The sequence below is a fragment of the Aulonocara stuartgranti genome (assembly GCF_965226115.1).
Source record: "Aulonocara stuartgranti genome assembly, chromosome: 3".
NCBI lineage: Eukaryota > Metazoa > Chordata > Actinopteri > Cichliformes > Cichlidae > Aulonocara > Aulonocara stuartgranti.
Genome location: NC_138941.1, coordinates 39,617,649 through 39,641,755, shown reverse-complemented (window position 1 = coordinate 39,641,755; position 24,107 = coordinate 39,617,649). Strand labels below are relative to the sequence as shown.

Sequence of the window (24,107 nt, the reverse complement as noted above, 5' to 3'; positions counted from 1 at the left end):
CTAAAAGAAATGATGATTTATCATGATCGATTATTATTATTATTATTATTATTATTATTATTATTATTATTATTAGGACAGGATGATTACGGTTTTCGCATTCTTTGCATTTCGCATTCTTTGAGGTAAAAACACAGACTGGGCCTGTTCAGCAGGTTGTTTTACGTTGCATAACACGTCGTCATGCGTTACCACTGTCAATTACATACCCCGTGGTGACGTTTGGCCGCAGTGTGCAGGCTGCCGGGCCCATGCAGGGACATGGTGGGAGCGTCACTGTTAAAATAGCTTATCCAATGAGAGCAGCCCACGTTTCCGGGCGAACACGGATGTGCACCTCGCGGACCAACCATGGAAAAGTAGAGCAGATAGGGCGGGGACGGCTCTGGCAGAGGGGCAAGGTTTCGTTTACAAAGTGTAAGGACGGTCAGCTGTTCGGCTTCAGCAACAGACTAGTCGTTTTAACTTTAAAACGAGTCTAGAAAATAATTAATTCAGGCGGGGTAGTGAATTTAAGCTGCTAGTTCTTTTGTGAGGGGAGGAACCTTTCAGCGATACGACTCATTTCTACACGGAATACTGTCCGATTGGGACCGTAAATACACCGTCGTAGCTGTTCTGTAGAGAGGGGAGACCCATGAGGGTGTAATAAATAACAGGCAGATTTCAATGAAACAGACAGGCGCTTTCAGTCGAAGCGGACGCAGAGCTGTGAAGTTGGCTGGTTCCGGTGTTAAAGCGTGAATCCGGGAAGAGATGGAGCCGTGTCGGCGGGCCGGACTCAGCGGGGTCCTGTGCTCCCTGTCACTGCTGTGTGTCATCCTGGACATCCAGCTGGACGGTAAGACCCACTTCACGTTAAAAGAAAACAAAAAACAGCCTGCTTACTCACTTGTTTGTCGTCTTTAGTGCTAAAAATTCATCAAGCCGGCTTAATTACTGACCCCGAAACTGCTCTTAAAATACTAATACAAAAAAGTAATTACTATATCGTTGCTCTGATTTAAAGATACCGGCTATTAATCTGTAAAAGTTAAACATGAAGGCTTTAAAAGATGTTTCCAAGGGCAGCATCCTTACAACCAGGGGCGTAGTGAGGACTTACAGTCCCAGCACCACCTGCTTTTACCTGTGTCAGGCCTCTGCCCTTAGTAATATTTATAGTTCAGTTACATTTATATGTTATTTTAAAAACACTGATTGTATAAGGTTTCGTCTTGCAGTAATACTCCACTTTCACTTTTCATTACATCGGTTTTCTTTAGTTTCACCCCTCCCTCGTTCCGCCAGCGCTAAATTACTTTCAGCTCTACACTTAACTGCGTACTTTACTACTAAAGGTGAGGTTTAATACACAGTAATTGTACTGTATTTAAGTATTTCTCTACCTTCTGCTTCTATTCCACTATATTTTGGATGCAGATGGAGATTTTAAGACTTTAGTCGCTTATTCATTTGAAGATTAACTGCATTATTATAGATCAATGCCTATAAGCAATGTAGAAGGATGTAAAACAGTCCTCAACTGCAATGATCCACTAATATAATGTGTATGATTCTGAAAAGTGCCATTCTGTGTAATGAGTACTTTCACTTTAGGTAGTTAAAATATATTTTGATAATGTGACTTGTGCAATATTTAGCATAAAAGTGCATAAGAGGTGAATAAGGGAGAGGGAGTGGGTGAAGATGAGTGAAAAAGGAAAGCGGTGAAAGAGATGGTTTAGAAGATAGTAGGGAGACCTGCTGAGATGATCGCTCTGGTATAAAGACAGGAGACTGAGGTGAAGATGTTAAGAGTTTCATGGGAGGATGGAAAAGAGTGGAAATGAGTACATCAGAGGGAAAGGTCAGGCTGAGCAGTTCGGAGACAAGTTAGGTTGTTGGTCGGATGCCGTAGCTCGATTGTGCGTTTTGAATCTTTTTCTGAGCTTGTGCAGCCTCTGTCATCAGAAGAGAGGTGCAAGTGTGTACATTATTATTACATTATTGTACTTTATTGAGCCCCGTGGGGAAATTGCTCTCTGCATTTAACCCATTCACTCAGTGAAGCAGTGGGCAGCCATTGGGCGCCCGGGGAGCAGTGTGTAGGGACGGTACCTTGCTCAGGGGTACCTCAGGGTAGCTGTTAAGGGGAATCGAACCCCCGACCTTCCGATCATGGGGCAACCACTCTACCTACTGAGCTATCCCTGTGAACAAAAGACAAACACACAAAGAACACTGGGCTACACTGTGGTTTCCTTCTATAAAGTTGTCCCTCTTCAGTGTTTCCAGCGAGGCTCACACCCAGTTTTATGTTACAGGCGTCTTTGGGGAAACTCAGGCTGAGATTGAGCACCACTTGGAGATGGGCCGCAAACTTTTGGCAGCTGGTCAGCTGGCTGAAGCCCTGTCCCACTACCACTCTGCTGTGGGTAAGGTTACACACACAGACACGTTCTTGCCACTGGCTGACATTTTCAGTCTACACAGTCGGTGCTTGTCTGTACAGTCGAGAAAGGTGTGTTATTGTGCGGTAAAAGAGTTTAGAGGTTCAAAGCTTGTGTTTGTTGCTTTTGTTAAAATAAAAATGAATAAATTGTGATGATGCATTTTCCAGAGGGTGACTCTAAGAATTACCTGACCTTCTACAAGCGAGCTGCAGTGTTTCTGGCCATGGGAAAGTCCAAATCTGCCCTGCCAGATCTGACCAAGGCTATCCAACTCAAGCCCGATTTCTTGGCTGTAGGTCACTCGCTAGCCTTTCTTAATGTCTTCTATCATATTCCATTTCTTCTGCCCTCTTCAGAGTCTTCGTCATCCTATCTTTTCATCTGTTTGTATTTTTCAGGCCCGCTTGCAGAGAGGGAACATCCTGTTGAAGCAGGGCAGCACGCAGGAGGCACGGGAGGACTTTGAGGCAGTGGTAGGTTTTATAACGTGCTGCTTTTGCAGTCCTAAATCACTCTCCCACGTATGTTTGCCACAATAATATGTACCTGCTGTTCCAGCTGCAGCGGTCCTCAGACAACGAGGAAGCTCAGAACCAGCTGATGAAGGCGAACGAGCTGGAGGAGCTGCAGGAGGAGGCCCAGGCCGCGTACCACCAAGGGGACTACAGCACAACGATCACTGTGCTGGAGAGAGTTATAGAGGTAGGGGTCTTGTTGGTTAATTTTATTTTTCATTTACAATCTTACCAATACCAGCTGCTTCAAAGTGTGATTTCAAATCTGATTTTAATGCCTCAGCATTTTAGTTATTAAAGGAATCACTATGATCTTTGAGCTGATTGCTCATTTATAAAAAGTTTCCGTCTTCCTCTAGATCTCTCCTTGGGATCCGGAGTCTCGGGAGCTCCGCGCAGAGTGCTACATCCGGATGGGAGATCCACAGAAAGCCATCCAGGATCTCACGCCGACGACGCGGCTTCGCAACGACAACCGCGCCGCCTTTCTGAAGCTCGGCAAGCTGCACTACAGCCTCGGCGACCACCACGAGTCACTCAAGTGAGCGTCGTTCCTGGAATAAACAAATAGGTCTGGCTTGCTCAGCCACGCAAATGAAGTCTCACTTTTTCCATCTATTCACACGCAGCAACGTCAGAGAGTGTCTGAAACTCGACCAGGACGACAAGGAGTGCTTCAGCCACTACAAGCAGGTGAAGAAGCTCAGCAAGCAGCTGGACTCGGCCGAAGAGCTGATTGAGGAGGGCAGGTGGGTATTTCTGTTGGGCTGAGGCACTTCGCTTCCACCTGCATGCAAATGAGAGTTTCAGAGGGCAGCTATAGTCTCAGCCTCTGAAAGTGGAACATATACAAATGAGGGCAGAATTATTAGCACAGCTATGAAATTTTTCCCTTTGCTTTTAACAGAGCAAGGGATTTTCAACACAGCATTTTCTTTAGAAAGCATAAATTATAAATATTTTCACACAGTAACAGAATAATTTCATAAAAGAAGAAAAAATACCAGAGTCAGTGTTATTAGCCCCCTAAAAAAAACCACAAACCACTGCTGTGCAATGATTTGCTGTAACTTGTAATGCTCAGCTTGTAAGTTAAAGTTAAAACTGAGGGTTATCGTCCAACTTGCACACAGCAAAAAACTTCAGCAAGAGTTTGAGCTGTCAATGAGAAGACAGCTGGTCAAAGACAAAAGAAGACAGTTTAGACTTGAGAAAAAGAATGGCCGATGCTCACGTTGCAGGAGGCGATATGCAAACATATCACAGCGTTTTCCAAGTGTTAAAAACTGGAGCGAGAAGCATCATTGCAAAATTCAAAGAGAGCCACACAGTGCAGAACAAGCCTGGAAGAGAAAGGAAACTAAGAAGACCCCAGAACAACATGACAACGACCTAAAACTCAGGGTTAAGAACAAGCTCCAGAAGACTAGAGTGAATGTCCCTGACTGGCCTGGGCAAAAGCCCTGACTTAAAAAATCTGGAGGCGCTGGAGATTCATCAAAGAAAAGTGAGTTGTGATTCCTCAGGACACGCGTGAGAGCCTTATTGAGAACTAGAAGAAACAGTTGCAGGCTGTTAACCAGCAAAGAGAACACAAAACCGAGTATTAGCAGCAGGGGGGCTAATAATGTCGATGCAGGTAGTTTTTATGACATATTTGTGTTTCTGTGCCCAAAGTAAAATAATGTAAGCATCCAAAATAAAACAAGCATGTTTGGAAATGCTGTGTTTGAAAGTCCTGGCTCTCTTTAACGGCACTTATTTTATTTTCATAGGTGGGATAATAACTAACTCGTCTGTACATTTGCAGCTTGTAAACTGTGAACTGCTTCAGTGCCACAGCATGTTAAGTGCTTTGACCTTTAACTGTGTTTCTCTCTCCCCATTAGGCATCAAGAAGCCATAGAAAAGTATGAATCAGTAATGCAGACGGAGCCTAATGTCCCGTACTACACCAACCTGGCCAAAGAGAGGATCTGCTTCTGTCTTGTGAAGGTGGGAGAGTGACGGCAGCTTTTCTCACGAAGCGATGCTCATTTTTCTCCTCTCACATCCCCCAGAAGATGTGGAACCTCTAAATAAATCATCATTTCCTTGCAAACGCACTGTCCTAGTTCTCAATAGAGTTCAGTCTTAGTTTGTAATCATTCACCTTTTGCTTCATATCATTTCCAGATTAAATCAGCGACTGAGGCGATAGACGTGTGTTCGGAGGCCCACCAGAGAGACCCCCGCAACGCCAACGTCCTCAGAGACAGAGCAGAGGCCTATATCCTCAACCAGGACTACGAGAAAGGTGACACAGTCTTCTCAATGAATGCAACTCAACTCATCCCATGCTTATGTCCTGTTATGATGTCATGAGCCTATCGTAACCATAGACACAGCTTCCATCTCAGAACTGCACACGCAGTATCAGAAGATTTTTATTGATAATTGATGATTAAAGTAAAACAATATTACATAATTAGCCTCAGATATGTGGTACAAATAATATATAGGAGTAATCTGTAAATCCCTTGTGTGTCATGCAGCTGTGGAGGACTACCAGGAGGCGAGAGAGTTCGACGGCGACAGCAACGATATCAAAGAGGGGCTGGACCGAGCCCAGAGGCTGCTCAAGCAGTCTCGTAAGAGGGACTACTATAAAATCCTCGGTGTCAGCAGGTAACCAGTCCAGCCAGCTTCAACATAAACACTACACGTTTACTTTATTTTTCTGATGCCAAAGTCAACGCCCGTCAATATTATAACGCTAACGCTCAGAAACTTCCTCAGGAGTGCCAACAAGCAGGAGATCACCAAGGCGTACAGGAAGCTGGCACAGCAGTGGCACCCCGACAACTTCCAGTCTGAGGCCGAGAAGAAAGAAGCAGAAAAGAAGTTTATCGACATCGCATCGGCCAAAGAGGTCCTTACTGATCCAGGTCAGCAGCCAGCCTTGTTATTTAGTCTTTACAGCCACATTTCCACACCACCAATATCTGATTTTAAAGAATTTCCAGGATTTTAGACATACTTTACTCATCCCAGAGGGAAAGTCACAAATTCCAACAGTCTCCATAAACATCCATCTATTCATTTTCTTCCACTTATAGACTTGAAAAGTCTCCGAAAACTCCAATAGCAATGCATGGTGAGCAGCATGTATTACAGTCCAGAACACAAGCATTAAAATTAGTTGGGCTCATTTAGAAAGTTTGGCTTTCTCAGAAATGAAGTTAAGCTGAGCTATGAGAACATTCATGTGAAAGAAACGAGCGGCTTCGTTCTTCTTTTCACAAAACAGACCAAAAAATGTTGCTCAGCAGACGTTAAAACTGCAGCTCTGCAGTCAAAGAACAAACATTTACTGACTGTCAGGTTTTGTCTGATGAATAGACTGATGTCATTTTGGTATTGTGACAGTAGGGGGCAGCACAGTGGCACCTAAGTTCAAGTTCACCATCATCACAGGTCCTGTAAAAAATTGAATAGAATTGTAAAAGCAGAAGAAAATGGATGTTTGTCAAACCAAGTCCAAACTAGTTGATGTTGATCGTTTACTAAAATGTTAACGATCCTGTTCTCTATTACTTTTTTTTTTTTCCTAGAAATGAGACAGAAGTTTGATGCGGGCGAGGATCCGCTGGACCCAGAAAGCCAGCAAGGAGGCGGCGGAGGTCAGCAGGGCTGGCCTTTTCACTTCAACCCCTTTGAATCTGGCGGCAGCTTCCACTTCAAGTTCCAGTACAACTAGAGAGCAGGACTTGACGAACACACGGGCGGGGAGGGGGGGTAGTGTCGTTTTAGGTGGATTGGATACTTTGGAAAAAACCTTCGGGGGATTTTGGAGGACGAGTCTTCCTCAAAAGCTCTGCGTCAGCCTGGACGCAGGTTTTTGCAAACTTTTTTTTTGTTATTTTGGACTTTTTACCACAAAATCAAAGGACCTACCTGTGGTTACTCATAAATTACGTTGTGCTTGAAGAAAATGAAGTCTACAGACGAGCTCCGGAAATGTGTGACGGCTGGAAGCAGCGTCCCCTCTTATTCTTTCTTTGTGCCATTCTTTGAAGCGCTACTCGGCGCCTCCTTTTTATTTTTAGTGCCGTGACTCTTTGCTTGGAAATCTGTACGTCTGTCCGTTTGCTTGCAGTATTCTTTAAAGGTCTACTGATTTCAGTCTCTATTTTTTACCACGTCGAGACGTCTCTACACTAGAGAAGCAGGATTTTTATATTTATCATTAGACCTGTGGCTGTTGAGCTATATTTATGGTGAAACTCGAGCACCGCTACAGGAAACCTGTAGGTGTAAGAATTTCAATATCCTATGGATCTGAAGTCAGCGTAGGTGCTCTGTGATGTATACGTGTATATTTTTAAATTTAAATCAGCGCCTCCTGATAGCTAATTGGAATAATTCTCTGTGAATTTTGGTTTGGAGATGTTCATTTATATCCAGGGGCAGACATTATGGATGTAAGTGCACAAAATAAGTGGAAAAAAACAAAGTTTAGAAAAACAGCCGCAAATGACTGCATTGACATTTAGAGTATTTCTGTTCCTTCCCTCCTCCTTTCAAGGAAACGTTTCGAAAGCTTGCACTTTTACTTTGTTTGAAAAGGCCACTTCACTCCTGAAATGTTACTGTAGGCCTTTGAAAAGCCTTCCACACACTCCCGTGTGTCTTCAGTGGCTATCCGAGAACCTCATTTATAAATAGGTGTTACTGAAGCGTGTCTGAGCTGCTGCTTTATTTTTCCCGAGGTACACCATATCTACTTCACGAGCAGCATGTTTGGATAATATTTATCCAATGGGTCGCACTGACACATACGAACTTCATACAGTTTATAAATGAGGTTCTTGCAGCCACACGGGCCACACAGGTGAACCGAGATGATGTTTTTAAAGACTTTATTTTTTAGCACAAATTAAGTTATTTTGTCTTTAATAACTTGAGGACACACTGACTGTAACCAGCTTCTACTGCTTGATTGTGTGAACAAAATGTGACAGGCTCTCTTTGTATTTAACTCTGAGTGGGACGGTTTTGTTTCTGGGTTTCTTTTGTTGGAGGCTTTTTTTTTCCTGTTGCCAAACTGAGTCAGCTGACAAGCTCAAGTGTATTAAAATATTGAAACAAACGCATTTTTGCTCATTTTGTTTTGCTGTGTTTTAAAGCGAGGCGAGGACGGCAACACAAAGTGTCAAATAGGGCGATTTATTTTAAAACACACTGTAATAAAGACGGGCACTGCAGACACTGAGACACATACAAGTAAGCTCTCGTTTACTCACACCTCATGCACGCCCACACCATTTCTGCACTCGCTGCATTGTGCAGCAGTTGACGCAAACGCACTCTTTCATCAGTCGCCGAGGGACTGACTGAATCCACGACATCGACACAGAAGGTCTGCGTCCAAAGAGTCCGAGAGACTGACGTCGTCCGTTCTCCTGGGATCGACCACGGCCTAGAGTCTGGCTCGGCAGGACTCAGTCACATGAATGCTGTCCAAACAGACGGAGCTCCGTCAGTGGTTAGCTCCGAATCCCTGTGTGTCGTCCAGGCTGTCTGCCTCCACCTCGATGGACACCACGTGGTGGCCGGGAATCATGGCCAGGCCCAGGACTCTGGGTTCGCTCTGGGAGAATGTGTCTGAAAAGAAAACGAGACAACAGGTCAGACTACACTTACTGTGTGATACCTTATTAAGCACACCTGCACGTTAATGTAAATACCAAGTCGGCCAATCACATGGCAGCAAATCAGTGCATTTAGACATGTAGTTATGTAAACATCAGAATGAGGAAGAAAGGTGATTTAAGGGGCTCTACTAGTCTGAATATTTCTGAAATTTTCCCACACGACCATCTGTGTGGTTCATAGAGAAATTTCTGAAAAAGTGAAAATATCCAAGCTGATAGGAAGGCAACAATAACTCATTACAAGCAACGTACGCAGAAGAGCACCTTTGAATGAACAGCACATACAGAAAGAACAGCAGGGCTTTGCCCAATAACAACAAAAGAAACATTAAAGCAGGACGTTGTCTGGTCTGATGAGTCTCAATTTATACTGTGACATTCAGACGTTTGTTTAAAGAGCTACCCCGCAATGTACCACTGGCTACCAACATAGCATAGTCTAAATACCTGCAGCCTAACTGGGGTATTTGACTATGCCCACCCCTTTATAACCCCAGTCTAACCATCATGCCATGAAGCTCAGATTATCTCAAACTGGTTTCTTGAACATGAGAATGAACTCATTGTACTCGAATGGCCTCCACAGTAACCACATCTCCTCCAACAGAGCATGTTGAATGACAAAAGCATCGTGTATGAGTTTCCCCACAGCTGCTGGTTCTGATCAGTATTATTTTTAGCTTTATTGATAACCTTTAAGATGGTTTGGCATTGAGTAAAGTCACAGTTTGATAGCACACCTGTGTGTTTAAATCTTTCCTGGAAAGACACTTCAAAGATGCTTTGATAATACAACACCATAAAAAGTGCGAGGTGTGAAAAAGAGCAGAACAGCCTTTTTATACGGAGTCTAAGGCATCAGTGGACGCTGTGCTCAGGTCGCCTCTGCGTACCTGTGGATTTAAGGAATTCCTGAGCTGAGCCGAGGATGACGTTGCAGTCCCGGTCAGTGCAGAGGAAAAGGCCCACCAGAGTCCGTCCGTCTGTCATGCGGATCCTCATGTTCTTGTTCAGGAGCCCCTCCAGCTTCTGCCGTGCCTGAGATGATGAGGACACTTCAGACTGCTCCTGGGTGAGGACAATAAGGGAAAGTGAGCAAAATAAAACCTAAGCTGAGGGCTAAATTGTTATTTAACAGACTACTTGGCACATTATTAATCCATTATTATATATTTTTTGAAAGAAGCCCTGTTTAGACACATGTAATGACCGCTGTGAAATTTTAGCTTCATATATCAAACACTTCTTAGTATACATTTTTCTCCATTGACCCACTTTCATAATGTTTTTTGACCCCAAATTTTGAAATCCGACAGTGTTTGAATGTGAATATCTCAAAAACTATTAAAGAAAAATGTGTGAAATTTGCACTGGTGTTTCGTACCATGAAAGGGAATCGGGATCTTTTTTGGGACACATAAACCAAAAAAAGGATTAGCTAGATAAAATGTGAGAAAATAAATTCCATGCACTCCTGTTAAATCTCATATCTCTTAATACATACTGATATCTTTTTTTCCTGGTACAACTTGTCATGTTTGCTAAACACAGAATAAAAGTTGAATGAAAATGACATTTTCTTAATTTCTGTGACCAAGAATTTCATGTTTAAAAGCTTTCTACTTGTTTTATGTTACAGTACTGTGAAATGAATCAATATACCATTTGGAAACTGTCACTACTGCATTTTACAAATTACAGAAAGGAAGGCCTGTGGAAATGTAAGGATTTTATTTTTAATAGTTTTGAGCTATAAAAAGGCCTGAAAGTAGGTGGGTGGGACTTAAAACATATATATTGAAAAAAAATGATATATAAAGCTAACATTTTAAAACAATCACTATATATATCCAAACTCTGGACTATAAAATGTTTAGGTAAATCTGAGACGGTCGAGGAAAAAATAATGATTTGAGACAGAATGACCAAACTTTGCATTTTGGTGAGGAGAACTCAACACATAGTGAATCTCTAGTCTGTCGTTCATATAAACAGTTAAATAAACGCAGGTTACCAGGTCAGATGTACAAGCTAATTTGTTAGCCACCGACTAACGAATTGGCTACAACTGAAGCAATGACAATGTTGAAATACTTTTCAGTTTAACTATTTTTTAATCTCAGTTTTGACATGTTAAACAGCACCAAAAACCCCGAGACAAACTGAAAAATTAAAACGAGAAACACATACGTGAGTCGAAGGGCCGTTTTCCTCAATCATTGTGGCCATAACCTGCACCTCTTCTTCTCCTCCGGCATTTGCTTACGGAGCAATTTCATCGACGGACCAGCGAAACCGGAAACGATCCAGTTTTTTTTTTTTTCTTAAAGGGGAAGTCCGTTAGGATGCTGCTAGAATTTTTTAAAGTTTACATTATTTAAATGATAAATATTAATAATAATAAGTTAACATTTAAGTCTGTAAATTTATTAATTTTAAGAGGAACTACCAGCTGGCACTGATCAAAGACGCCATTAGCCTCGTTTTAGCACTGTTTGCTAAAGCCTTTTAAAAACTCATATACCCATACTTTTCAAAAACGAAAACTATTACGTGTTCAGAGTTTTATTGTCGGGTAAGTCTGGAGAATTTGGAGTGTGGCATTTTAAAGCTCGCCTGTATGTTCCCACCGTCGCCACAGGTGGCCGCTACAGGATCATTTTCCCTTCATTTCCTGACACATCGCTTTAAAAACACTGATAAAATCACTGAGATTTCTATCTGATTTGTACGCGTTGCTTAACCCACGAGCTTCACTGAAAAGATGACTTGTATAACTTACCAAGTGTTACTTAAAAATCCTTTCTAAAGTACCACATTTAAAACCTGGGGGGAAACTGCTAAAGTCATTACAGTGGTTATGATTGTCGCAAAAATATCATTTTCACTGCACTATTATGGCAACACAATAACAACAAAGTCGCAATATCTGCAGAACAAATAAAAGCAGTCAAGTTAATTTGACTCAAAATAAAAGTAAAGAGAGAGGCTGTCAGCATAACTGCAAATGAAATGAACTGTAACACACACTGTAGAGGAACCAATAAGCAAAAGATCCACGGTGCCAAACATCTAACAGATCCATGAAACCCAATTACTTACAGGAAAAAGAGAACAGAGAAGCTGCGTGAGAGAAGAAGAAACACTATGATAGTAAACCTCTTTTTCTCAAGTGCCAAAAATCTAAATCTAAATGACCGCATAGATTAAATGTTACACACTGGATAAGACAGATGATGTAAAACTGGAATGTTGGCATGTGAATATAAATATCTGGTTTGCACTTTTCTCTCAAAGTAGAGTTTGAAGGAGGGGCTAATAGTTTCTTTTCTATTTAGTTCCTACGTTTTCCTGCGTTTTTTTTTAATTATTATCGCCGTGAAATATTTTAAAAGACTTTAAAAAGAATTTAGAGTCAAGATTTATGTGAGTCATTCCCGAGAAAGGAAAGATCAAGTTAAGATACAATATCATAAGATCAGACAAACACTGTTCAGCAAACGACCCGGAACAGATGTAACTACTGATGTTTAAAAAAGCATGATTTTGTAGAAGATATACTCTTGTGCAGCAGCATTTCATCATATATTCACTGTATATCGACGCATCTCTATGTGAATGAAATGAATGAGAGTGAAAATAGAGCCTCAGCTAGGTGGTGTGCATAGTTTTTTTTTAATCTGAACTAAAGTCATAATCCACAGATCTTCTTGTAGTGGCAGTGAGTGCTGGCCTTGCTGCTGACTGTGCTGATGGTATCTTGAATCCTTAGAAGAGGGATGACTGGCATCATAGTCGTAACTAAAGGTTTGTATCCTCTTTATCCTTCAAAACTCCACGCATAGCATGCAAAAGAAGGCTATTTTGTGTTTTTGACCCATCTGCAGAGAAGTGTAGGAGCACCCACATTAAAAAGCTTTTAATATGTGAGGTTAAAGTCATTATCAATGGCATCCCTAACCCTAGTGCTGTGTTTTGGAGAGAACCACATCCTATCCACACACCCATCCATCTAGCTCCTTCTGCTTATCAGATTCAGCGTTGTAGTTGGAGCCCGTCCCAGCTTCTTGGGACACTTAAAATAGCACATTTTAATAGTTTAGGTTAGAATGATAATCACAGATGATGACCTATGCCTCATGAGTTAAAAGTAAACCTGTGAGGATTTACTTTCTTTTACTGTCCAAAGAAGCCTTAACCCTAAACCTCGATGTGTCACACTTTATCTGGTGGATGTGGATGTTGCTGATTATGTCCTTTACAGTCTTGATGTAGTTAGATAGTTCAGGAGTTTTTCATCACCCTCTCCCTCTTATGTCTCTGATAAAACTTTCCCATAAATCATCATCTCTCAATGTAGACGGCCACAACTGGAGCCCATTAACTGGCACAATTAAACCCCAAAAAGCACTGTGTCCCACCTTTACTTTTTATCACTTTATTACCGGTACAAGTGTTTCACTGGTCAGGGAATACGCTGAGCCAAAACTCAACTGATCAGCACTTCTTCTGCTGCTAATTCAATCCCACACCAGCGCCTGCTGGATTGGCCCCCGCTGCACGCCTCTTATTTAAGCATTATCTGCTCCCCGGGTCGCCTCAGTTCAGACAGCTCAGCTCTGAATGGAGCTCAGGAGCCGGTGTCTTCCTCTGTGTGTCACACTGCATAAAATCTGGGTTAGCTGGAGCGCAGCACCCAGGGGAGGCTTTTCTCTCTCATCCTCGACATGTCTCCCTGCCAAACGGACACGGGGAGTGTTGGTAGCGGCGGGCGGGTGGGCGGGGAGGGGGAAGGCGGGTAGTCACAGCAGAGTAGCGCAGTATGTCAGGGCCTACGGCACATGAGAGCCCTGGCTGCTTTCACCCTTTTTTTTCTTTTGCAATAGCATAGTGAGAAACATGCACGGTTATGAGTACAGATACTTCACTCACACACATAGGTAGTGTGGGTTAGGGTATGTAAGCTACACACACACACAGCTTCCACATCACCAGCCTCTCAATCTGGCAACCGCAGACACCTCAGTGGCCAGAGGCTTAGTGGGTGGGTGGATGGGGGGACTCCAGTCACACACACACACACTGTGATACACTTTCCCTGCACTGACACACACAGACATGTCTCCTCTGCCCATGTTGTCTTGCGTTGCGCCGTCTCTCTCTTGGCAGATGTGGCCTTTGGATCAGACACTAATTAAATTCCTCTCCTCTCATTTGTGGGCGCGGGACGAGCTGAGCCGAAGCAGCTCGAGCACCTGTTGCAGCAGCAGCAGAGAGAGGAGGAGGAGGAGGAGCGTGCTCAGCAGGCGAGGCGTAACTGAAATGCTTGTTTACACGATACCCAGTTATTGGTGTGGGAGCCACAGCTGACAGAGTGACAGATAGCATAGACGGAGCGCTGAACTTGGAGACGCGGAGGCTTTATGAGATGTCACAACGGCTAGGCTGCCTGAGTTGTCGGCCGTGTGGTCGGGATGTCTTTCAGCTTCGGACACTTTTATAATTCCACATTTCCCCCCTCCTGCGTTCACTTACAGATCTGTTGGGACAACAGGAGGGTTAGAGAAGGTTGTATCGTGGTGAGGTTCACGGAGATTTAGGCGTGCTTGCACTGCAACATTTCAGTTATCTTCATATAAAACTTCCTTAGGTTGTTTAACAGTGGATGACATATCTGTGTGTGTGTGTCAATGTGTGTACATGTGGCTTATGGTGTAAACCACAATGTGTGGTCAGTAAGACTGGAAAGGTGGTTCACTGAGGTAACAGTGAGCCTGGATTCACAATGCTTGCATTTCTTTATTTGCATGTGCTCAGCATGCAAACTGAATGGAGTGTAAAAGGCCTTTTGACTTTGGTGTGGCCTGACCCCCCAAGGCCTCCTCAGGTAGCTCAAACCTCAGGCAATACTGGGCGGGTGGCCCTTTAACTGTGGGCTGGTTGAGCAGGTGACCCGTATGCCAAAGGCTGCTGCAGCTGCACAGTCTGAGTCTGCCCCCTGGCCATTTCCTCCACTCTTGCCCTGCCTTGTCTCTGCACTATCCTTTCAAAATAAAGGCTGAAAATACAAAAAGCAAATGTTACTACATATAAAACCCTTCCACGGTGCGTCTTTGGTCCTGTCTTCCTCCCCTCACCCCCAAGTGGTCGCAGCAGATGGCTGCCCCTCCCTGAGCCCGGTTATGGTAGAGGTTTCTTCCTGTTAAAAGGGAGTTTTTCCTTCCCACTCTCACCAAGTGCTTACTCATGGGGGTAGTGTGATTGTTGAGGTTATTTCTGTATTATTGTAGGGCCTTTACCTCATATAAAGATAAAGACCCTTTACCTTTATATGAGTCTACTGTTGTTGTGATTTAGCACTTTATAAATAAAATTTCACACTCTTCCCTCTAACTCTGAACAAATGTTCACACACTCTAGGGCTGACTACAGTTTGCTGAAGCGAATTAAACAGTAAAGACATGAGCAGCTTATTGGAACACAGGTGCTGAGATATTAAAGGGACCAAGGGTCTACTGCTACTAGATATCGGCTCACTGGGAAACAAGAGATTGCAAGAAATGTGTAATTTGTTCATTATTTATTCAATATCTCTTTTAAATGAAATAGGAATCATGTATTTTAAAACATAATGCGCCTTTTAAAAAGATATTATGTAAATTCTTTTTTAAAACCATATATTTGAATCTTTAGTGAAGTCACAGTTTCCTGCCTGACCCTGATTTTCTATGTGAGGCTTGAATGCGGGGAAAAAAAAAAAAAAAGCAAATCAAAATTCCTTTTGTCAAAACAAAAGTGCCCCGAGGGCTGGCCGGGGTCTAGGCATTCCCATGGCCTTACTGCCATCCAGTTGTCACAGCTCGGCGGTAACGAGAGCGCGACTTTACAGCGAGAGCTCGGAAAATCTCTCGTGGCCGTTTTAAACGCCGGTGCGAGAGACGGCGTGCGCACTTGGAGCCGTTTCTCGCGGTGCTTTCTAGAGGTGGAAACGCGGTTTTGCGTACCCCGACCTGTTTCCATCCCCACCACAAGTAGTTAATTTTTTAAGCAATACAATCTGATGTAAGTCTGGGCATGGCTGCGGCAGATTTTCCCAACCCCCCTCTCTCACTCACTCTCTCTCTCTCTCTCTCTCTCAATCCCTCCCCAGCACTCATACACACGCACACGCTCACACACACACACGTATATATACAAGCGCGTGCCCAACCCTACTGCTGCTGCTCCAAAATAATTTCTTTTTTTTTTTTTTGAAGCACAACGGTGGGGGCTCCGGAGAATATAAGGTGGCCATATTTGATAGATTTGTGTCGGGGTCTGCAATGCAGAAAGCGAGAGTTGTTGCGTGTGATCTGGCAAGTGACAGTGACACCAGGCAAGTCTGTCGGATTCGTGACTGATCCGGACTTGAGGGGCTGGGGAGGGTGAGGGGGATAGAGAAAGAGAGAGCGAGAGAGAGGGGAAAAAAGAGAGGAGGGGAGGTGGGGGGGTCAGAGAGAGAAAAGAAACAAACAAGTAACAATGTAACTTACATGCAGTCACACACCCCTTTTTTTTTTTTTGCTCCTTGTAACAATGTGTACGTTTTTGAGGAGGGAGGGGGCGCGCGGAGGGAGAAAGAGAGAAGGAGAGAGAGAGAGAAAGGAGGAGGGGGGTGCGTTCTGAAATAATATAGTCAGCCATTTTTTATGTAAGGGGATTTTTTTTTCTTATTGGGGGGGTTGTTAAAAAATAAATATAAGAGGGCGGCCATCTTTGTTGCTCTGCCTTGGTGTAAAATATTCCAAAACGCCCCCCACTTTTTCCTGAGCCGATTTGAATATTAAATAAATATCATATAATCGGACAAGAACGCGCTTTTTCTCCCCCTTTCTTCTTCTTCTCCTTCTTCTTTCTCCCTCCCTCCTTCTTTTTTTTTTTTTTTTTAAATACAAGGACGGATCCAATGACAGGGATATAATGTCCTCTCCTCTCCGGTCCTGTGAGGAAGACGAGGGCATGGTGGTTAATTCCGAGGGAGGAGATTTTGATGAAGAAGACGACGACGGGGACCTGGACGAGAACGCAAGCGACATAAACTCGCCGGCGGCGCCTCGGGAAACTGCAACACCAGCCGCGCCAGGTACAGTAAAAAACGGGAAACTGGCGGACAGGTCGGGAGCGCGCACACGAAATAAGAAATACACACACTCACGCGCGCTTTTTGCTGCTTTTCTTAGAGGCACAAATATAAGATAGAAAAGCGCGTGATGGAAGTGTCCGAAACCCGCAGATCTTCTTTCTTTTAATCCCCCCCCCCTCCTCCAACACATCCCATCCAGGTCCACATCGGTACAGTAGAAAGCAGCGAGATCTCGAGTGCGCGCAGACAACAACAACAACAAAAAAGAAAGAAAGAAAGCCTCCTTTAACACTTTTTCCTTCCTCTTAAAAAAAGACAGCCGCACTCAGGCTGCTGTCCTGTTATGGCAGCTATACGTTGCTGTAGGTGCCATATTTGCAGCTGCGAGAGCGCGCTGTGCAAACACAAGTCCAGTTTGCAACAAAAACGCCACAAACTCACACACACAACCTACTGATGTGTTTCTGCTGTGTTTTGCACTTTGTCCTCACTCCACTTCCTCTTTGCGTCTAGCATCCCCAGCAAAAGTTTAAACTGAACTTGGCACCGCTGTTGTGGCTTTGCCTCCCCCCCTCACTTCGTCGCGATCTCACTTCACAGTCGTGAAAAGTTGTTGAAAAGAAAAAAAAATAGTCCCTTGCCTTTTTTTATTGGTGGGGTTCTTGGACGTGCAGGACTTGCAAATTGTTTTTAAAAAGCAGAGGTCTGCGGGGGTAATGAGGTCGCCCTGAAGGACTGGCACACACGCTAGCATGGACTCTCCTCTTGGCCGGAGGCTATGTATAAATCTGATAGCAGTCTGGGGAGACGATGCAGTCACAGAGCCGGGCGAGTGTGTGAAATCGCGACGAGAGGCACAAACTGCCTGGTTGTCTCTGTGATAGGTCAGGACAGGACAGCACTGCCCGCATGCTGCTCGTTTTCTTGTAAAAGGTACCCATACTGCGTTCAGCTCCGGAGGACCTGCTCGGTCGTTACCCGTATTAAACGTCTATTATCGGGCATGTTTGGCGCCTCGGAGCTGGGTGTTAGTGTGTCTGTGTCCCATTCTGATTCTTAACCGCCCCCCTTTCGCAGCAGCAGCAACATACAAATATCGATCGCGTCAGGCGATGATTGACTAAATGACATTCTGGAAGTTTCTGTGGCAGTGAACTTGCACGGGGGGGGGGGCAGTGAAAGTGAAGGGTGCAGAGAGTGGAGGCTGGTTAACCACACAGCAACAGTGGAGATCAGATGCACGGCTGAAAGCTGCCGTCGTGGGCTGTACTGTGAGCTCTGGTTTGGATGTGACTGAAGCACAGAGTTAAAAGTCAGCTCGGAGCTCCGAGTGTCAGGACGGCAGCCTGCACAAATCATCCCACTGCGCTCTTTTTTGTACTTAATTAGCTCGAGGGCTCCGTGGACCTGCTGTCACGCAGTGCGAGACAGATAAATTACTGTCGAGGCCTCCCGGCGGGAGGACCTTAGCCCCATCGCGACCTTGTTTCCAGCAGCGGTCACAGCGGTGGTCAGGGGGCCTGAGCGGGAGAGAAGTCGTTCCAGTTCACCGCTCCGGCGGCCTCTGAATCACCGAGCCCCGCGTGCGTGCCGCTGCCGCCCCCGGCGTGCGTTCGGCGGCTGAACGCTGCACGCAGACGCGGGAAGTGGGGTTGGCTGGTGGACGGGGTGGGAGTGAGGAGGAGGTGAGGGGATGGCTGTTGCTGCTGCTGTTGCTGGTGGTGGTGGGGGGAGCGCCCACCAACAAAGGCAGGCAGACAATAAAAACCGACAAATCGCAGCCTGTGAAACGGGACGAGCGGCTGGCGGAGACCGCAGCCCATATCTTGGTTATGCTTCAACGCTTTGCTGCTTTCTCCGCGAAGCCCGGGCTGCTATCTGCCCTCGTCTTCCTGTGTTTCTCTTGTCATTTGCAAGCCAGGTCGGCCTGCAGGTTAAATTCCTTTCTCCCCCCGTGGCTGCGATGATTCCCACGTAAAATCGGGAATAACTGGCCTGACATTTTCAGGTCTTATGCCACATAATGTCAGCTGGTTTCAGTTGCTGCACAGTGGCTCAGTCCCCTCTGAGCTGTCTGAGGTTTTCAGACTATTTCTTCCCTGAAATAAAAGTTTTATAAATTTAAATCCTCCCTCAACTCATCAGGATGTATCCATTGATTATCAGCAACAACCCCACCACCACCACTTCCTCCCCCAGGGCTCTGTTTTTCTTTTTTTTTTCTTTTTAACAAAGGTAATGATCACCCTTTGCATTGCCATAAACCAATTACATCCCCAGGCTGCAGCAACCGGCTGTCAAATCTACTTAGAGCGCTCTGACAAACTATCTAATTTAGCATGTGTCACAATTCAGACAAGGTCAGAGGTCAGCGATGCCACTGTGTGGCTATCGTGCAGCCTTTGTCATGTGTAATTATGGTCAGCTGGGATTAGCGGGCTTGTCGGGGAGCGTTTTGAGAAGATTAATGTTCAGCTGATTCTGATAGCTGTCTTTTCTTCCACGCTTTCTTAACCCTCTCTCTCTCTCTCTTCCTCCTCAGAGGAAGAGGCAGAGCTATCAGACAGAGAGGTCCCGTTGAGGAAGAAAGGCCGGCCGAAGAAGAAGAAGGACACAAAAAAGAAAGACAAGGAAGGGAAACCTGTCAAAGCAAAAAAACGCAAGAAGATCGTGAGTTTCCTCGGCCTGTGGATTTTGGAAGTTTGACGTCCACATTACAGCGTCTTAACTGCTCTTCTTCCTTTTTTGTTTTTCATCTCTCGCTGCATGCACAGGACAGTGATGTAGAGAGAGACTCGGACAGAGAAAGAGACTACGGCGAGAACTCGGACAGCATTGCCAGCGACTATGGATCTGGTGAGAAAAAGAAAAAGAAGAAACATAAAGAAAGGAAAGAGAAGAAAACCAAGAAAAAGAAAAAAGACGATGGGGATCGAGACAGCAGTCAGGAGGAAACAACGAAGGTAAAGACGTTTTCGCTTGACTCCCAAAAACCCCAACAGTGATCAACGGTGACGAGTCCACCCTTGTTCACGGTCTGATGCTCTGCTTTCTTCTCAGCAACCGTTAGAACAGAAGACCTCGGCGCAGCTGGCGAGGGAGTGGGGCCTGGAGGATGTCGATCACATCTTCACAGAGGAGGACTACAGGGAGCTCACCAACTACAAAGCCTTCAGCCAGTTCATGAGGTACGGCCTGCTCTCTGTTCTCACGTGGGTGGGTGACATCAAGACAGCTAAACCTTCCCCAATAGGCTCCACAGATTAGGTTTACTGGATGGTTAAATAGGTTCAGACAACTCACTTCTGATGAGCTGTCGTCAGGTGGAAAAAAGGTGCTCGACATTCGAATTTCTCTCGCTTTTCAGGGTAAAAGACGAGTAAGAGTGCTGACGTCCTGTGGGAACGTTTGTCTGGAAATGTCGTGTCATTACGCCTGTATTCAAAAGACATTAGCTCCGCACACTCGCTGTGACTTTGCACTGCAGGGGTGCAGTTTGGAAATCTTTTGATTCTAACTTCTGTTTGAGTTGCAGAGTGGAGTCAGATTCCCGTTAGCTGATCTGATGGGAGTGGAAGTGCTGCTGCTAACTATGTGGATGTTGACAATGTGCTTATGGCTTGTTGTCAAAGGAGCTTGCAAAGAAAAGCGTCTGGACTTCTTTAAGTTGCTTGAAGACGTTTCACCTCTTATCCGAGAAGCATCTTCAAGCAACTTAAAGAAGTCCAGACGCTTTTCTTTGCAAGCTCCTTTGACTACGATGACCTGGATGACTGAGAACCTTCACAGACTTATGGCTTGTTGTTTTTATTCTTTACTCCCCCACAGTGTCTACATCTGCTGGTAAGCTTACTGTAACTGCTCAGCTCATGTGACGAGGCTGGTTAGGAGAGTGAGGAGTCCTCGGCTTGGCTGGCTAACTTTTACAGAGTTCAGGTGCTTGAGGGTCTTGATCCCGAGCAGCTGTGGTGATACGGGTGCCCACCTGGTCTGTTGTGGTGATGACAGAGCTGAGCCTCTAGGCAAAGTTCCTACCTGGCGTCTAGCTGACAGACAGAAAGGAGCTGTCTGTGAAATATTTCTAAACTCGAGGAGAAGCTTGTTCATCTTGGAGATGCTCTGAGTTAAGGTGCCTCATGGCTTTCGTGGTGAGGTGTATTTTGGGCTTGGTGACCTCAGGCCTGATCCAAGATGTCTTGAAGACATTGTATGTTATGACTGAAATGCTTCATTATGGTCCCTAATCTGTAGGCGGTGGCTAGAGACAGAGAGAGGGGAGATCTAGTCAACTCTGTTTGACTTTTGCCCCCTGGGACAAGGACCCAAATAAGCAGTAGAACGGATGGTTAGATACAATAGAAACATCAATAAACGTCCATATATGGTTGATTCTACAACACATGGAAATGAAACTGTTTCATTGACAGGACTTGAACCTATTAATACCAAACGAACCTTAATAATAATAATAATGTCAAAACGATTTGATGCTTTTTGGTGACACTGCTTCCTCCTTAATGAAGAAGAGCTCCTGTTAAGTGTCTGTTAGCACAGACGCCAGTAGCCTGGGTTGACTACTATTACTTGTTTCTGTCCCCCTGTGGCAGCCGTGTCTTTATCATCCCAGCTTTGTATAAATGAGACAGCAGCCCCCGTGTTACATGTAACACTGTGTCAGCAGCAGCCTGAGCCTCGGTCTCTGGGGCTGACTCATACCTGCTTTGACTCTCATAAGTAATGTGTAATGCCCAGCGCCTGTTCAGCCAACTTGTCTGCAGCTGGTAGGAAAGCTAATTGACAAATGAACCTGGTGATTGGCTCTCTTGATGGAGGTGAAAGTTTATTCATTTTGGTTATGTGGTTTCACTCTCACAACGCTCTCTCTTAGGCCGATGATCGCCAAGAAGAACCCTAAGATCCCCATGTCAAAGATGATGACCATCCTGGGGGTCAAGTGGAGGGAGTTTAGCTCTAACAACCCCTTCAAGGGCAACGCTGCAGCTGTGGCGGCGGCGGCTGCGGCCGCTGCCATCGCTGTTGCCGAGCAGGTCTCTGCAGCGACCGCCTCACCTGAACCGCCACCTCAGCCTCCACCTGTTAGAAAAGCCAAGACAAAAGAGGGCAAAGGTCTGTCGTCTTCCCATTCCTGTACTAGGACCAGGGCAACGAGATGTTTTAGAGGCACACGATGAACACAGCAGATGTTGACCGATGTTAGGTTTACAGAACTGCGCAAAAATGTTGAACCACCCCTCATTTCTTTAGATTTTGTTTCCAAGGAGCCAGACTTTTATGTAAATGTACTTTCTGAAAGTATTTCAAAATCTTTCTTTGGAAACTAATTTTTACTTCAATCCTAGTTCCTGATCACTTTCAGAGAAATGGTTTTATTTGTTTGTTTAAACTACTTAACACTGAGTTGTTGATCAGCATGCTTAAAAAAGGCACCTAACACCTAACCAGTGTCAGCTGTCTGCACAAGAAGCCATTTTTAAGGAAGGGAAGCAGGGACAAAAGACTGGGGTATGTCAAATTACACAAGAACTGGACTGTGAAACAGGTCTAATGGAGTGATGAATCCAAATTTGAAAATATTGAGTCAAATCATCGTTGATATACAGAGAGGAGGTCAGGAGAGAGGTATACCAGTGAGTGTCTACAGCCATCTTTATAAACAGGGTGGAGGCACTGTCATGGTTTAAAGCTGCATTTCACCCAGTGGTGTCAGAGATCTTGTCAAAATGAGTGGAATTATGAACGTAGATGATCCATTAGATCATGCAATACCTGCAAAGCATCTGATTGGCAGCAGCTTCATTTTTCAGCATGACAACGATCCAAAAAACGCTGCCAATGCTGTAAAAACATACCTGGATAGAAAAAGACACAGTGGAACTCTATCAGTGATGGATTGGCCTCCTCTGAGCTCAGACCTCAACATTATTGAAGCAGTGTGGGATCATTTTGACAGAGAACAGAACAAAAGGCAGAAACATCCAAAGAAGAGCTTTGAAAGTCCTTCAAGAAGCCTGGAGAGCTATTCCTGAAGACTACTTAAAGAAATTACAGGAAAGCTGACTAAGAGAGTTTAAGAATAAAGGTGGTCAAACCAAATATTGACTTTCAAACTGAATAGAAATATATTTCCATGTATGTTTGCGCGTTTCAACTAACTGCTGCACCTGTTTCCCCTTTTCCTGGCAAAATCTAAGGGTATGAGGGGTGGCTCGAGACTTTTGCACATGTGCTGTACATGCTAATGGAGAGCAGTAAACTAATGCTAACCTCTCATTTACCTCTATCCCTTTTCTGATACAGCTCACTGATACAGCTTCTTTGTTATGCTGTCTGTCCAGGTCCGGGTTACAAGAAGCGCAGTAAAAGTCCTCGAGTTCCAGACAAGAAAAAGGCTTCAGCCGTAGCCAAAGCTAAAAAGATGGCACCCATCCGTATTAAATTATCACCTATCAGTGCCAAGAGGAAGAAGAGCTGCTCGGTGAGTGTGAAGTTTAGAGTATTCGTGAAACACTGAATCGGTGGAAGTTAAAAACAGCGTCGCTCCCTATTGTTTTCCTCTGTTTCTTGTTACCTGTCTCTCCTCACTTCACTCACTGCCCCCGTGCTTTCTCGTGCTCTGCTAGAGCGAGGATATGGATGAGGACGAGTCTGAGCAGGAGGACTCCAGCGTTCACAGCTCCTCGGTTCGCTCTGACAGCTCTGGCCGAGTGAAGAAGAACAAGCGCGGACGGCCTGCCAAGAAGAAGAAGAAAAGTAAGCGCAGCCTGCTTGTTATACGTACAGCACATAATTATAAATGATGTACAGCCTCCCTGTCCACATCCATCTTACAGCTCCACTGTTAAGTTTACTTTGGCTTATTGGAATCCAAAGGAATAATGCAGCTCAACTCTTCTGGTTCAGACAATAATCTTCTCTCTTTGCTGATAAAAGTGTATTTAAAAGGATGAACCTGAGCTGGGAAACAGTATTAACAGCAGTGGAGCGATGACTGAACTGTGTGAGGGATGAGATAGGCAGAGGATGAAGGTGCTTCCAGCTGCAGATGAATACAGTTACAGTCTGTATACTCTTGGAGTATATTCTTAGCAGCTATTTAACAAAACATTCATATTACTGGAGCTTGGTTAAAATGGAGACAGCGTGCAGATTGAACAAAAATACTGCACAAAGTGAATAATTTGACTTTTTATAGTCTCCTATTTATAACACAAAACTGGAGATGCATAAACATAAAACATAAAAAAAAATCAAAAATCAAATGTTGATTTTCAGTAGTCTGGAGTGCATGGACATCCCCATGCAGCTGTCTTTAGTTACT

At 44.5% G+C, this 24,107-nt stretch overlaps 3 protein-coding genes across 7 annotated transcripts in view; 2 read left to right on the top strand and 1 right to left on the bottom strand.

The window, feature by feature from the left end:
* Positions 1-373: 373 nt before the first annotated feature.
* dnajc3b (DnaJ (Hsp40) homolog, subfamily C, member 3b) lies at positions 374-8,085 on the top strand. The gene is made up of 12 exons (XM_082526567.1): positions 374-841; positions 2,307-2,417; positions 2,603-2,727; positions 2,834-2,908; positions 2,994-3,137; positions 3,310-3,491; positions 3,580-3,699; positions 4,840-4,945; positions 5,126-5,246; positions 5,485-5,617; positions 5,729-5,877; positions 6,544-8,085. The coding sequence occupies exons 1-12, from the start codon at positions 757-759 to the stop codon at positions 6,687-6,689; spliced, it is 1,497 nt and encodes a 498-aa protein (XP_082382693.1). The 5' UTR covers positions 374-756; the 3' UTR covers positions 6,690-8,085.
* A 59-nt stretch (positions 8,086-8,144) lies between these two features.
* On the bottom strand, positions 8,145-10,945 carry naa38 (N-alpha-acetyltransferase 38, NatC auxiliary subunit). Its single transcript, XM_082526570.1, has 3 exons — positions 10,837-10,945; positions 9,540-9,714; positions 8,145-8,596 (listed from the first exon to the last, which is right to left on the bottom strand). The coding sequence occupies exons 1-3, from the start codon at positions 10,873-10,875 to the stop codon at positions 8,472-8,474; spliced, it is 339 nt and encodes a 112-aa protein (XP_082382696.1). The 5' UTR covers positions 10,876-10,945; the 3' UTR covers positions 8,145-8,471.
* A 4,882-nt stretch (positions 10,946-15,827) lies between these two features.
* chd3 (chromodomain helicase DNA binding protein 3) overlaps positions 15,828-24,107 on the top strand; it is a 56,469-nt gene continuing 48,189 nt past the window's right edge. For 2 of the 5 annotated variants that reach the window (XM_082525881.1, XM_082525880.1), the window contains exons 1-8: positions 15,828-16,021; positions 16,582-16,768; positions 19,311-19,438; positions 19,543-19,731; positions 19,829-19,956; positions 21,657-21,895; positions 23,125-23,264; positions 23,410-23,539. In XM_082525881.1, the coding sequence (XP_082382007.1) occupies positions 16,606-16,768; positions 19,311-19,438; positions 19,543-19,731; positions 19,829-19,956; positions 21,657-21,895; positions 23,125-23,264; positions 23,410-23,539 (1,117 nt within the window). In that variant the 5' untranslated portion in view covers positions 15,828-16,021; positions 16,582-16,605. The remainder of the gene's footprint in view (positions 16,022-16,581; positions 16,769-19,310; positions 19,439-19,542; positions 19,732-19,828; positions 19,957-21,656; positions 21,896-23,124; positions 23,265-23,409; positions 23,540-24,107) is intronic. The other 3 variants (XM_082525879.1, XM_082525883.1, XM_082525882.1) reach the window with 3 other exon arrangements.

Bases quoted from the DNA above. Each gene is read 5' to 3' on its own strand.
- dnajc3b (XM_082526567.1), top strand. From the start codon at position 757: ATGGAGCCGTGTCGGCGGGCCGGACTCAGCGGGGTCCTGTGCTCCCTG. The intron at 2,418-2,602 runs GTAAGGTTACAC...TGCATTTTCCAG, and splicing joins CCACTACCACTCTGCTGTGG to AGGGTGACTCTAAGAATTAC. The intron at 5,878-6,543 runs GTCAGCAGCCAG...TTTTTTTCCTAG, and splicing joins AGAGGTCCTTACTGATCCAG to AAATGAGACAGAAGTTTGAT.
- naa38 (XM_082526570.1), bottom strand. From the start codon at position 10,875: ATGGCCACAATGATTGAGGAAAACGGCCCTTCGACTCAC. The intron at 9,715-10,836 runs GTATGTGTTTCT...GTCCTCACCCAG, and splicing joins AAAACGGCCCTTCGACTCAC to GAGCAGTCTGAAGTGTCCTC. The intron at 8,597-9,539 runs GTACGCAGAGGC...TTTTCTTTTCAG, and splicing joins GGAATTCCTTAAATCCACAG to ACACATTCTCCCAGAGCGAA.